Source organism: Acipenser ruthenus, chromosome 33 (assembly GCF_902713425.1).
Source record: "Acipenser ruthenus chromosome 33, fAciRut3.2 maternal haplotype, whole genome shotgun sequence".
Classification (NCBI taxonomy): domain Eukaryota; kingdom Metazoa; phylum Chordata; class Actinopteri; order Acipenseriformes; family Acipenseridae; genus Acipenser; species Acipenser ruthenus.
Genome location: NC_081221.1, coordinates 12613549 through 12629029, shown reverse-complemented (window position 1 = coordinate 12629029; position 15481 = coordinate 12613549). Strand labels below are relative to the sequence as shown.

At 42.0% G+C, this 15481-nt stretch overlaps 1 protein-coding gene across 1 annotated transcript; it reads left to right on the top strand.

Annotated features, from left to right (window-relative positions):
- The first annotated feature begins 9133 nt into the window (after window positions 1-9133).
- LOC131704977 (salivary glue protein Sgs-3-like) lies at window positions 9134-15100 on the top strand. The gene is made up of 3 exons (XM_059006797.1): window positions 9134-9371; window positions 12811-13155; window positions 14407-15100. Exons 1-3 carry the CDS (start codon window positions 9305-9307, stop codon window positions 14625-14627), a joined length of 633 nt encoding a protein of 210 aa, XP_058862780.1. The 5' UTR covers window positions 9134-9304; the 3' UTR covers window positions 14628-15100.
- Window positions 15101-15481: the final 381 nt, after the last annotated feature.

Sequence of the window (15481 nt, the reverse complement as noted above, 5' to 3'; positions counted from 1 at the left end):
ACTGATAATGAGAGAGAGGAGCCACACACACACACACACACACACACACACACACACAGTGTCACTGATAATGAGAGAGAGGAGACACACACACACACAGTGTCACTGATAATGAGAGAGGAAACACACACACACACACACACAGTGTCACTGATAATGACAGAGGAGACACACACACACACACACACACACAAGTGTCACTGATAATGAGAGAGGAGACACACACACACACACACACACACACAGTGTCACTGATAATGAGAGAGGACACACACACACACACACACACACACGTGTCACCGATAATGAGAGAGGAGACACACACACACACACACACACACACACGTGTCACTGATAATGAGAGAGGAGACACACACACACACACACACACACACACACAGTGTCACTGATAATGAGAGAGGAGACACACACACACACACACACACAGTGTCACTGATAATGAGAGAGGAGACACAAACACACACACACACACACACACACAGTGTCACTGAATGAGAGAGAGGAGACACACACACAAACACACACAATGTCACTGATAATGAGAGGAGCCACACACACACACACACACACAGTGTCACTGATAATGAGAGAGGAGACACACACACACACACACACACACACACACACACACAGTGTCACTGATAATGAGAGAGGAGACACACACACACACACACACACACACACACACACAGTGTCACTGATAATGAGAGAGGAGACACACACACACACACACACACACACACAGTGTCACTGATAATGAGAGAGGAGACACACACACACACACACACACACACACACACACACACACACACACAGTGTCACTGATAATGAGAGAGGACACACACACACACACACACACACACACACACACACAGTGTCACTGATAATGAGAGAGAGGAGACACACACACACACAGTGTCACTGATAATGAGAGAGAGGAGACACACACACACACACACACACACACAGTGTCACTGATAATGAGAGAGGAGACACACACACACACACACAGTGTCACTGATAATGAGAGGAGACACACACACACACACACACACAGTGTCACTGATAATGAGAGAGAGGAGACACACACACACACACACACACACACACACAGTGTCACTGATAATGAGAGAGGAGACACACACACACACACACACACACACACAGTGTCACTGATAATGAGAGAGAGGAGACACACACACACACACACACACACACACACAGTGTCACTGATAATGAGAGAGGAGACACACACACACACACACACACACACACACAGTGTCACTGATAATGAGAGAGGAGACACACACACACACACACACACACACACAGTGTCACTGATAATGAGAGAGAGGAGACACACACACACACACACACACACACACACACAGTGTCACTGATAATGAGAGAGGAGACACACACACACACACACAGTGTCACTGATAATGAGAGAGGAGACACACACACACACACACAGTGTCACTGATAATGAGAGAGGAGACACACACACACACACAGTGTCACTGATAATGAGAGAGGAGACACACACACACACAACTTAATGAGAGTAAAATAATAATGAAATAATTATAATTTGTTTATTACCTTAAAATAATTACATACATAAATACACAAATAAATAAATACATACATACATACATAAATAAAAATAAATTAGTGTGTTGTCGTGGCAAGAAATAATAACATCAAATAAAATCAATGCATAATGTGACAGCTTTACAGTCGACTCCTAACTCTGAAGTGATAATGCGCGGCAGTGTTGTTCGGGAATGCGGTCCCGCCTTTTCAAGCGCGTCCCGACACGCTGCGTGTGACGTCAGGAAGGCAGCTCCATCTGCATGCACAGTTTCTTTGGGGAATGTCTCGACACGATCCTCGGCCGAAATATACTTTGCTTTTTTTTGCTTTGTCGTCCATTTTTTTGTACTTTACCTCCACAGCTGAAAACTAGCAGATTTTATCAACCTGAATCAAAATAGCAATGCAACAGTGCCTTAGTCCCACCTTCTGTACAGGAAAAGAAAAGCCAGTGCAGACGCACTGATAGGCTGATTACAACACTGTTGTCATGTGAACAGCAAACAAGAAAGTTAACCGCTTTGGAGTTTGTTTTGTTTATGTTATTTGTCGAAGGTATTTTTTAATCCTAAGTGTAATGCACACAGGAAGGGAAAAAAAATCCTAACTACATAATTAAGATACGTAGTTTGCGTCGCTTGCGGCGAGTAGTTAATTTAAAGCAGATCATTGTTTTCTCTCTGTACTAGTCCGGTATGCATGACCCCTACGAGGTGAACTGCGATGTGACCCCTCAATTTCCAGATTTCTGCGAATTAGGTAGACCCCTACATATCTGCAGGAGCCCCAGTCACGTGGTTACAGGTGTGACGTCGCTCCTGTGGCTATAGCAACAGTTAGACATGTTAGGACAACATTGTATTTGCTTACCGTAAGCGCTACGTGATAGGATACCGTCTCCCGGATTCTGACTCGGTTCGGGTCGAAAAAAGAATCCCTTGAACTCTACAATTAAAGCAACAGGGTCTATTTCTCACTGGCTCTCCTTCCTGCTGCTGCTGCTGCTTCTGATTGGAGGGAGTTGGCGCATGTCATCTAATAACAGATGACGAGCGCCCCCTAACGCCCTTCCACGATGTCTTCGTCTAGATACATCCCCATTTTCCAGCACTCAGTATGCACTGTAATGAATGTTTTTTTTTTCCTTTTTGTTTTCCCTTCCCCTCCTTCAATATTCTGTGTATTGATAAATTATCCGCCTCTAATGCCTTCAACTGATTTATTAATACCTCTCTTTGTTGCTTGAATTAATTCCATTCTAATATATAATGCTGTACAGTCTCTAACCTTTGACATTCTCCACATAACCCATCTGCATGTTTCCCTGTTCTAAACAGATGCTGACTCAATGCCGTATGTCCAGTTCTCAATCTGTTCATACAGTTTCTTCCGCCCTGTTCACTTCCCCTCTAGATGTTTCATTCCCTAACCTGACCTGGCTGTATATCGTAATGAAACCTTCCCTTAGGATTGTGTTTCCATTGATTTCGTCATAATTCCCTGATTTTTTGTTTAGCTGTTGCATTTATTTCGGCCTGGCACAGACGGAGTACCATATCCACTTCCTTTCTCAATAACCCATTTTTTGCCATCAAATCCACGTGTTCATTACCGAGCACCTTCTGACTGCACCTTCATTGAATGCTATTAGAATATCATCTATAATATCTTTCCTGACTCCAGTCCCTGTCTCAATAGCATTCAGTGAACTCAGAGCACCAGTAAACAGGACTGCGCTGGCTGCTTTTATTAACATCACTTTATGTATCGCACCTACCTGCTGGCCATGCTGCTTCCGGCTGAACACTGATGACGATGCAAGCGTGACGACGCGGCTATGCGTCGAATCTGCGCCGCGGTGCTCTGTGGGAACTGTAGTTTGTTTAATATTTTTGCAGATGTAGTAAAACACATTCGTTTTAGAAAAACGTGAACAAATATAATAATGTGAACCATCCAACCCCAGCTGCTCAACCCCTTTCTTAAGCTGAAGGAACACGAAAACACTTTTTCAGGACCAGTGGTTTGAAACCTGGTTCCAGGAGACCGGGAGGCCTAGTTTGAGGTTGCTGTATCAAACCCCAAGCCTCCCCTGGTGTGCCCTGCAGTGGCCTGAAACCAACTTCCATGGCAGGAAGTGGCTTCGTGTTCCCTCCGCTTTACTCGCGATTCTATCAGATTTCTGCGGCACCGCGGCGATGGTTAATGTTGCTGATACCAGCAGCAGGACAAGAGCACTGGCGGCTCTGCGACAGCAGGTGGTGCTGTTTCCCTAGATTCCACAGGCACCAGTAAAGGCTGCCTGAGTCACAGGTCCCGAAAACACCCATAGGGTTGTATTGTGATCTCTTAAACTAATGGAGAGGATACTGTTAAATTAGTAACTATATTATTCACACTGCTCTGGTATTTTTTCTGAGTCAGGGTGATTTATAATAAATCCCTTTTCAATGTCACTCAATGCTGTGAATGCACCGTGAAACAATGTCCTAGTTTTATGGTTGTGGTATTAAACCTGCCACCATTTAGATCATTGAGTTCATTACAATCTTAAGCACAGCGCAGAAACCAGGACCAGAGGACACAGCTTCATGAAGTGCAGTGACTCAGGACAGAGGGTAGCTGACACTTCTTTACACAGAGAGTGGTGAGGGTGTGGAATGAGTTACCAAGTGTTACAAAGGGTTACCTAACCATGTTGCTGATGCTGAATCACTGGGATCCTTGAAGAAACAACTTGACAATGCTTTGAGATCAATCAGCTACTAGGATGGATGAATGGTGTCCTCTCGTTCATACACTAGTACAGTCTTTCATGTGCTCTTTAATGGTGAAAGATAACAGCGGTCAGGAGACGGATGCAGAAATACAGAGAGTTGAAGCGGAGTTCCTCTAGAGGGTGCAGTGTGGTTTACAGAGCACAGCACTCCTAACCGGGGGAATGGGGTCAATCCCAGCTCTGCGCCACAGCACACGACAAATCAAGTGCAGTCAAAACCACACGGAACACCAGCCACGCTTATCAAAGCTGCTGTAAGGGACTGCTGGGAAGGATGGTCTGCATCCTGAATCGGCTGCTAACCAAGGCTTTGCAATGATTCTCAGATATCATGAGCTCTAGGAACTGCTCCACCTACTTCCTCTGCTGAAGACAGCACTAGAGATGCAAAGTTGTTCCTGCTTCCTGGAACGCGGTGATGTCATGTGTTGGAATTCTTACTCCAGTGTTCCAACTGCAATCACTGTGCAGATCTGTTATTTATTATTATTATTATTATTATTATTATTATTATTATTATTATTATTATTATTATTATTATTAATTAGTCATTTAGCAGATGCTTTTGTCCAAAGCGACTTACAGAGACTAGGGGGGTGAACTCTGCATCACAACTGCTGCTGCAGAGTCCCTTCCAATAGGAACTTGCTGGTTTTGCGTCTCATCCGAAGGACGGAGCACAAGCAGGTTAAGTGACTTGCTCAGGGGCGCACACAGTGAGTCAGTGGCTGAGTCAAGATTTACTGTGGGAAACTCTTACAACAGGATATCTGAAATGTAAAACAAAAATATATAATAAAACAAACGATTCTCAGCACAGAAAAGGGGACTAGGCATATTAATAAAGCTAGTAAGAAGCACGAGGGATGATTCTAAATCAATAGTTAATATTCCTTATAAACACAAGCACCCTTATCACTGGGCAACGCTGTGCTGTGGGATACAGTTCACTAGAGGATGATGCCTGGGTTTGGCCTACACAAAGTGTTACACAAATATTAATACCCCATCATAGCATAACAAGAGCATTGTTTTTATCAATGGCATGCATGTTTCTGAAAACCAGCCCTTGAAATCATGTGGATCTAAATCTCACTATCATCCAGTTGCTGAGTTCCTACTAAATGATAGCACATCCAGGAATAGTGTAAGGAGCTCTGATCAGTGGACATTGCTGCATCATGTACTGTAGCCCAGCAGGGGCTGTCTGTGATAGGGATCAGGTGGGAGAGCCTGGAACCAATGGACTGAGGCGATAGGGGCAGGACAGCTTACAACTCTGCAGCAGCTCCACAATCAGGCTGGATGTGATGTATATAACAGTGTAGAGGCTGCAATGATATGACATTGAATACATGGTCATCTGTCAATAAGCTGTTGTGTGTACATAGTGCTAACAGTGTTGTAATTGGTAGACAGTCCCTAGTACTAACAGTGTTGTAATTGATGGACAGTCCCTAGTACTTACAGTGTTGTAATTGATAGACAGTCCCTAGTACTGACAGTGTTGTAATTGATAGACAGTCCCTAGTACTGACAGTGTTGTAATTGATAGACAGTCCATAGTGCTAACAGTGTTGTAATTGGTAGACAGTCCCTAGTACTAACAGTGTTGTAATTGATGGACAGTCCCTAGTACTTACAGTGTTGTAATTGATAGACAGTCCCTAGTACTGACAGTGTTGTAATTGATGGACAGCCCCTAGTACTGACAGTTTTGTAATTGATGGACAGTCCCTAGTAATAACAGTGTTGTAATTGATGGACAATCCCAAGTACTAACAGGGTTGTAATTGATAGACAGTCCCTAGTAGTAACAGTGTTGTAATTGGTAGACAGTCCCTAGTACGAACAGAGTTGTAATTGATAGACAGCCTCTAGTACTAACAGTGTTGTAATTGGTAGACAGTCCCTAGTACTAATAGTGTTGTAATTGATGGACAGTCCCTAATAGTAACAGTGTTGTAATTGGTAGACAGTCCCTAGTACTTACAGTGTTGTAATTGATGGACAGCCCCTAGTACTAACAGTGTTGTAATTCGTAGACAGTCCCTAGTACTAACAGTGTTGTAATTGATAGACAGTCCCTAGTACTGACAGTGTTGTAATTGGTAGACAGTCCCTAGAGTGCAGCGCTGACAGTAAGAACATGGCTGCTCACAAATATTAATATTTTAATAATTAATATTTCCTTTCATCATTGAATCCGATTCACAACATTAAACAACATGACAGAGACTGGGTGTAAACCAGTAACCACACACACCACAAGCGAGCATCTCAACCACTATGCAAAAGAGCAACACATGCGTGGTGTGAATATGTTGCATGATGTGCTTACAGAGCTCTGAACCTCATCTCACCGCCAGGGCTCAGAATACGAAAGGATGGTGCACACACACACACTGCACTGCACACATACACACTGCACTGCACACACACTGCACACACACACAGTGCACACACTGCACAGCACACACACACTGCACAGCACACACACTGCACACACACCTGCACAGCACACACACACTGCACACTACACACACACTGCACAGCATACACACTGCACACTACACACACAAACAGCACACACACAAACAGCACACACACACTGCACAGAACACACACACACAGCACACACACACTGCACACACACACACACACAAACAGCACAGACACACAAACAGCAGACACGCACTGCACACTCACACACCTGCACACACACACACAAACAGCACACACACACAAACAGTACACACACACACACTGTACAGTACACATACCTGTACAGCACGTACACACACACTGCACACGCATACTGCACAGCACACACTGCACAGCACCATTGATGATGGGCAGAGCCCTTTCATTGGTAAACAGGGACTGCTGATGTTTCTATTGAGACTTCATCCACTTCTAACCTGATATAAGACGCTCATGGTTTGTATGCAGAAATAAATACAAGCACAGGTTCTGATCCTGAGGCATAATTAGCAGCTATCTCAGTAGAATGTGGGATCACACAGGTCATGTACAGCAGTGGTGAAAATCAAGATGAAAAACAGCAAAGAACAACTTGCAATTGATTTTATATTTCATATGTTATTGTTATATTTTATATATTATTTTTTGGGTGATACAATTCTGCTTAATCTTTTTTTCCCCATATGCTCTCCCTTTGTAACAGTGTTCACAATCAGATTGCTCTGTGCCCTGTGCTGCTCTGAACAAAACAGACACTTCTGGATAGACTTCCTGTGTCAGAAACAGCAACGGAAAGCTTTTAAAGGGCAGATTATTAGAAACTGAAAATGTTTAACCGTGGTGAATTTGCACAGTACTGCTGCAGTTTACTGTGCTTCACCATGCTTTTGAATCCCTCTTTGCCTCTCATTTACCACACAAAACTGTTCTTGAACTTTGCTGAGCTTTCATATGGGCAGGTAGACGGAGAGGGATCATGCTGGGTTTATTCCATAGCAATTCATTGCAAACTCACTTTCACTAAGTTGATGAATTCAAGTTTAAATATACTTTCACACGGAACTGATGGTTGATTCTAATATTATCACATGACGTGTGTCCTAAATGTTTAAAGCAGATGACGTGAGGCTTAAGTTGACCACACTGTGGCTGAGGCGTACTGCAGAATGTGTGACGCTTGAGATAAAGAACTTGTTTCACACCTTGTATGGAGATAGAGCAGAGACAGCTAATATAATATCTCATGTTAATCACACCCCCTTCACCTCTTAATGCTTAACAGCACACAAGAAAAGCTTCATGAATTACCAACGCACCAATTTATTGTTTAGTATTTAGTATTTAAAACAAACTTGACATGGTCAGCACTGGGATATACAACATTCAGATACACGTCAGTCGCGTTTTACCATCCTTGTATTAAGAAACAAATCAATTCCCATTTTATATATATATATATATATATATATATATATAGACACACACACACACACAAATGAATGCACTTACCCGTCACTCGCCATTTCCGTTTCCTCCACCAGTTTTCTGATACAAAGCCCATCTCTTCAATATTACAATTTATTTGATTATCCGTCACAGCCTGCTTTTTTCAGTGTGTCTGTATTGTGCAGTTACACAGCGCTTCCTCCAGTTTCACCTGATGGAAATGCAGCAACAACAAAGTGAACGAGACCAGCTACTGGAATGTGAAACAGTTAATCATTGAACAGTGTTAGATACTGTGAGGTATATTTGTTTAAATCTGTTGTTGCTTTTGTGCATTTTCATTTGCAAGTGAACTGTGACATTAGGGCCTTATCGAGCACTAAATTCTGCAACTTTCAATACTGACTTTGGATGCGGTTTTAATTCTGGAAACTGTATTTTTTTTTTTTCTAATTGCATTTCCTTTTATGTTGTACGCAGTTCTGTGCATGGGTAACATTTTGATTTCATTTTGCTGTTGGGTCATTAACAGGTCATTTTACATACTGGTACAATACCTTAAAAAGTACCTTAACAGAACAAAAGAGTGAATTCATGAGATCATGAAAGACTTTCCAAACTGGAACAGATTAAAACCGTTAAATCCTTCTGGGAAAATATACTTTCCAAATCCAGTCCAGAACTAAACCAAAGCAAATTAAAAGACTTCGATTAAATGTAGATTTTTAATACTTCCATCCATTTTGAAACCCATGCTGTTTGTGTCCTACTGAAACCACAGACAACACTGAGAACAGGAGGTGGTCAGTACGCTATGCAGGTGTGTAAAAATACACATATAGATCATTCTGGTAAAACTAACAGTACAGGAAATATTCATTTAGTGCGGTCACAGAGCTGAGAGCATCAAACACAAATAGAGTTTAACCCGAGTGCTGGACTTTGTGCTGAAACTGAGAGAGAGAGGAGAGGAGAATGGCTCTGAGCACTGAGCAAGCTCTGGCACTGCTACTGATCTTAAACAGCGCTCACCTCACAGCAGGTAAGTGATTCTCTCAGAGCAGTGCTTCACAACCTCTACTAAAGTAGGGGGCACATTGCTGTTTAGGGATTTCCCTACAGAGCACTAACAGCTTTGGACAAACACAAACACTGTTATATTACAAACTATACAGGGAGCAGCATTTTACACTAACATGTTGTTTGTAAGACGATTATGGATCTAACAGTACATCTAACAGTGTAAAATATGTGAAATGTCAGGGAAGACTCCACAATATTTTAAACTGCAACAAACTCTTCTCTTAGGTAAAATGGATTTGTAATTGCAAAAGGCAGCATTTAATTACATTTTAGCATTGAAAGAACAAACGAGTCAGGTACAGTAATGAAGGCACTAGCCAAACGCCTGTCTACTTGACTTAGTCTCTTGTAAGTTTTAACTTCTAAAATTGTAAACTGTAACAATTCTAATGCAGAAAGCAGAGATATTTATAACAGTGTGTAGATTGTATTCTTTGTCATGTCATGTTCCTTATGGGTACAAATCATTTTGAAGCAGACGTTTCAGAAATAGATACTTCAGATTTGAAATATGAGAGCAATGTGATACTGGCAGCAAAAGACAAAATCTGTCTGTTTATTCATGTTGTTCTTTCTCCATGAAGACATTTCTAAGATGTTTTGTCCAGAGCCTTCAGTTATTATGCAGGGTCCATCTAGACCAGTGGTTTTCAACCTTTTCCTCTCCAGTACCAGTGTTTCCAACACCAGGTGTACCAGTAACTGTGTGCAATCTTAAACTGTGTGCAATCTTACAGCCAGGTGTGTTGAGTCTGTACTCACTTGTTTGTTGCCTCATTCTGCTGAATGGTTCATCTATGCAGCTGATGACTGCAATGAACTCAGCATGTTTGTATTTTATATATTTTGCAGGTGTTGTGTATGGAATTGGTGATCGCGCCTGTAATTGTGTACAGTTGTAATGGGAAACAGCAGCTCCCATGCTCAGTGTTAGTGAAGTCCTGATCTGACAGCATGTAACACAGACAGCGCTTATGATTACATGTTACTGTTTATTGTTCAGTAAAAACAAGTTTAAATCGCAGCGTGTTTGTTCTGCTATTTACGATATTAAATACACCACCGCAAGCGCGTTGTCATATATTTTAGATATTTTCATTGGTACAATCTGAGAGCTAAATTTAGTGAATGGCGTTTGTTCTTCTGCCATCGAGTAATCTGCTGTACATTTCAATTTGAATTCCCTTCATTTTTTTTCTCATCAGTACACTTCCTAATTACAGTCCCAAGTATTTCTGTGCGTTCTGCTTTCACATTTCTTAAAATGGTCAGTTTGAGAAATAAACTTTGTTTTCCCTGCAGCAGCTGACCCTGCTTTAGTACAAAACTCCTGCGGCATTACTGTTTATCATTATGGTGACGTCACCGTGCCTGCTTCATTGCTAAAGAGATATTATCAGCTCATCATCCAACTGGGGAATCTGCTGCGCAGTTAAATCATGCTTAAACTCCTGACGCTAAACAATGTAACCAAATCTATTATATCTGGGATAGCTGCGGCTGCTGAAGAAGATGCAACAGAAGATAAAACATCTGTTCGTGTATCTATAAAACTTTATTCAACTGTGTTAGGTGTACAGCACATCTGATCCACTGTAAAGAGTTGGCCACTGTTAACTAATGACGTTTGCCTAGTCTTTGTTGTTTACATCATCTTAAAAAAAAAATCTCAGTTGTGCTTTGTTGAAACTCAAACTGGCTTTCAGATCTGGTATTTGTTTCTGTGTGGCTCTGCTGTGCGGCGGGTTCACGTCCTTGTATTCTGGATGGTTTGTGTGATTTCAATTGTAGTTTTTATTAGGGAGGACTTTCACACAAATCATACACATACAGCTTTGTGCACCTTCACTCGCAATTGCAGCACAGTCATGTTCCCACTGTGGTGAAAAGGTGTGCTTGCCTGCTGGGTAAATGCAGCTCTATGTGTTTTCAATGGTGCTGAGCGCTCTTGCGAGAGCACCAGGCTTGATCCTGCGGCTGTCACAGCGCTTGGTCCAATGTTGCTCTTGTAGAAGACGGCCACGTTTATTTCGTTTCTCTGAACGTGGGTGAGTTTTACCTTTATTGTCATCAGTCATGTTTAATTTTGTCATTTGAATCAGTCACTTATCCATTTAAATTGTTTTCAATAACACGCTGTTCCTTATGCTGTAATACAATTTCAACTTGAATACAAATCTCGGTTATTATGTGATTACAAAATAAAAATACATAAATAAGATTATGATAGATTAGCCCTTCAAAACAAACGAATGTATTCCCCACCTAAAACATTAATGTAGTCCATATACAGGTAGTGGACAAAAAAATGGAAACCCCAATGTAAAGTCACTTAATAGGGCGTTGGGCCTCTATGGTATCCCGCTCTGTGGAGTTCTCGGTGGACTGTTTTTGATGAAACTGGCTGCTCGCGCCCCAGGTTGAAATTTGCAGTCAATTGATCTGCAGTTGCTTGCCTGTTTTGCCTTGCACTTGGAATTAAAGCACGGATATCACGATCCTGGAGTATGCGCTTCCCCCTGCTGTTGCCCTTTGCTGATGATGTCTTTCCCTCGGAGTTCAATGCCGACATCACCTTAGACACCGTTGCTCGTGAAACATCAGCACGTTGAGCTGTCTTGGTCACTGAAGCTCCTGCCAAACGCGCCCCAACAATCACCCCTCTTTCAAAGTCACTGAGGTTTCCCCTTGCAGCCATGCTAGCCATAATTATAGGCAACCAGGCCTGTCCTGCATTTTTATACATGACCCTAAGCATGCTGGGATGTTATTTGCTTAATTAACGCATGAGACACACCTGTTTGGAAGCCCTTGCTTTCAATATACTGGCCCTCATTTACCCAGATGTTTACAGTACAATACAGTACTTAGTGGCAGTGGGTGCAGAGGAAAAGTTTCGTACAATGTATTGGTGATTGTGTGATTGAAAGCTAGAGAGATAACAATACTAGTGTATCTTAGCTTCCCAAAACTGAATGAAGCTGATAATAATAAGTACAAGTCTTACAAGAGCTGCTCCACGTGCTGCATCACACCCCACATCATACCTCATGAACAACCTGAGCATCTCTGTTCTTCTTACTCATGTTGTTACTTCTAGAAGTGCTGACCAATGCTTCAGTCCATTTTCACACCCTCTATTGTGCTTAGCCCTTTGACTACTGCATCCTGGTACCTTTGCTGCAGGTCACATGGTCAGATTGCTGCTAGACCATTGGAGCAGGTTGGAAAACAACACAGGAAGTGATTAGGGACCAGGAAGCAGCAGCAACCTTTCATCTATAGCGTTGTCTTTGAAAGATCTGAAACATAAATACAAGCGAACAACCGAAATATCATCAACAGAAGAATGTAGGTGTTTATTCCATTGAGTTTATGGTCTCTTCTCTCTCTTATAGCAGATTGCTCTGCACCAGACCGTGATGCTGTCTCTGGCTCAGCTGGGGGGAGAGCAGTGATGCCCTGTTCTTACACCCCCACCCCTGGGCAGGATGTAGCAGTCACATGGTATGCATATCAATATCAGGGAGAATGTGTTCTATTAATCTACAATTCAAAGACCCCCTCCGCACCCATCCCTGCACAGTGGAGCGGCCGAGTGAAGCTGTCTGATGAAGTCTCCTCTGGAAACGCCTCTCTGCTAATCTCTGAGCTCACACTGGAGGACACTCTGGATTACACGTGTATAGTGGGGATCAACAGGGAATGTGTCACTCACAGGGCTGTTAAACTGACAGTTCAAGGTAAATATAATAAACATGTTCTGGTTGGTGAGTACTTGTGTTAAAATTAAGAATATGTGCTGAACTGCTGAAACCACTCAAGGTCCTGTGTGTGACTACATGAACACCCTGCCTTGTTTTCAGCACACACACACACAATGGGGTTTGTTTAAGGGTCATTTTCCTGCTGGTCAGTTACGTTACAGCTCTCTTGTTTTGTTTTTTTCTTGCTGAACAAAATGTTCTTCTGCTCCACTGGCATTTGGACCTCTGCTAGGCAGATTTCAGCTGCAGTCCTTACTGACAACTTACTGACTGCTTGGGTTTAGATTTTTGATTTCTTTTGATTGGTTGTTTTGTGTAATGTATTCACTGTGGATTAACACACAGGGGTTTCTGGTAGAATCATAACATGCAGTATAATTTCAAATAACATCCACACATTCATAACAAAAGCAAACTAGAATACAGAACCTGAGAAGGGCTGCCAACACCAAACCCTTGTGTTTACCATTGAAGCTGTGTGTTCAAAGTCCCTTCATTATCCCATATTGTAAAGCTCACAGATCTTCTCAGTCAATCAGTTTCTAAGCACAGCGAGTTCAGTCATTATCCCAGATGTAAATTAAGCTAATGGGACTTTTAAAAGCTAAACCTCTAAAGCGACTGGAGTTTTAAAATCCTGAAACTCGCTTTTAAACAGCGACATACATTTCAAACAGCTTAAAACACATTTAAATACACACAATGTCTAGAACAGCATTAGTACCCTTTGCAGCGGCCATTACCTGTAGATAACTGACTTTGGGTCCGATTCACAGAATGTTTTTGTTGGCGTTGGTACCATTTCTGTCTTAATATCAGTGCTGATACCCTTCAGCAAATGATGTAACCCACACAGCTCAGTGTGTGTGCTTGAATTAGTGACGCAGTAATAATGTGGTGTAGTTTTCAAGACGCTTCTCATTGTTTTAGTGTTCTGTCTGTAAGAGGTAAGAGTCCCACTATCACGGTATAAAGGGTGGTATTAACGCTAAGTAATTATTCATGAGAGCAGATCAAATGACACGAAAAAATGCCATGAGGACGTTGGTGAATTACAGCAGGAGCAAGGAGTGAAGTTTGAGGAGTGATAATAACACACCTCCAGTCTTACCACTGGGACGTGAATTGGGCCCTTTATCTTTGGCGGTGGTCAATTGTGTAGAAGGTACTGGCTGCTGTGTCAGATATTAAGGCATCCTTTGTATGTAAATTGAATTGTGCTTACAGAACTTCCAAAGCGAGATTCAACTACTTCAAAAACAATGACCACAACCCCGACAACTAGACCACCAGCAACCCCGACAACTAGACCACCAGCAACCCAGAAAACCAGACCATCAGCAACCCCGACAACAAGACCATCAGCAACCCAGAAAACCAGCCCATGCTCAACCCAGCAGGGGAATGCAGCAGCACAGAGGAGATCATACTGCATGAAACCGCTTTGATAACTGGAGTCTAATTGGATTGCATGTACCTGTATTTAGTGAGTGTTGTGAGTTAAGCGGAAGTTCAATTATTCCTGTGTGTTGCTGCTGCTGGTTCCCTATGCCAGTATAGTCCATTCTGAAAGAGTATTGCTGTTACTGTAACCCGCTGCATCCTGCCTGTGCCTGCATCTCTTCATTTCTATATCATTTTAATAAGAGCGTTTTAGCATTTTGATATATTTCAGGTTCTATTCATCCCTGATTGCTGTTGCTTTATTTGTTAATAAAGTAGTTGGTGCTGTTTACTATAGATCATTGTTACATACAGTTCTAAATTCTTTTTAGGAATATTATCTATAAAATACATTAGAGAAAAAGCTTCTACTTGGTCTTGCAAATTAAAAACAATGAATTACTAAATGTTAATTGCACATTGAAATGTGTTATTGCTTTTCCTTTTTTGCTTATGAATAATAAAATATTTAGCTGTGTCCTGTGTCTTGGCATTTCTCTGTACAATCCTCAGCTTCATTAGAGAGACTGTGTGCTACAGAAGGTATGAAATTCCTTTTTTTAGGCTTCCAGCACCTACATAATGTGGGGTGTCAGACTATATTCCTGTTCACGGTGGAGCTGTTCTGTGGCCTCTCTGTCTAAGGAGGCCCTACAGGGCTGATAAGTTCACATTGTGAAGAAATTCAGCCACTACTGTTGTCTTTTTCCTGTGGTTACAGTCCCTATTGCATATCTAATGACAGTTTATTAACATGGAACTGGACTTCAACTAAAAGCACTGCTGCCACCTAGTGGATATTATCAAGAGCAATACAGCAGTATAATCTGACACAGTTTGCTGTTAATGAAGTTTCACA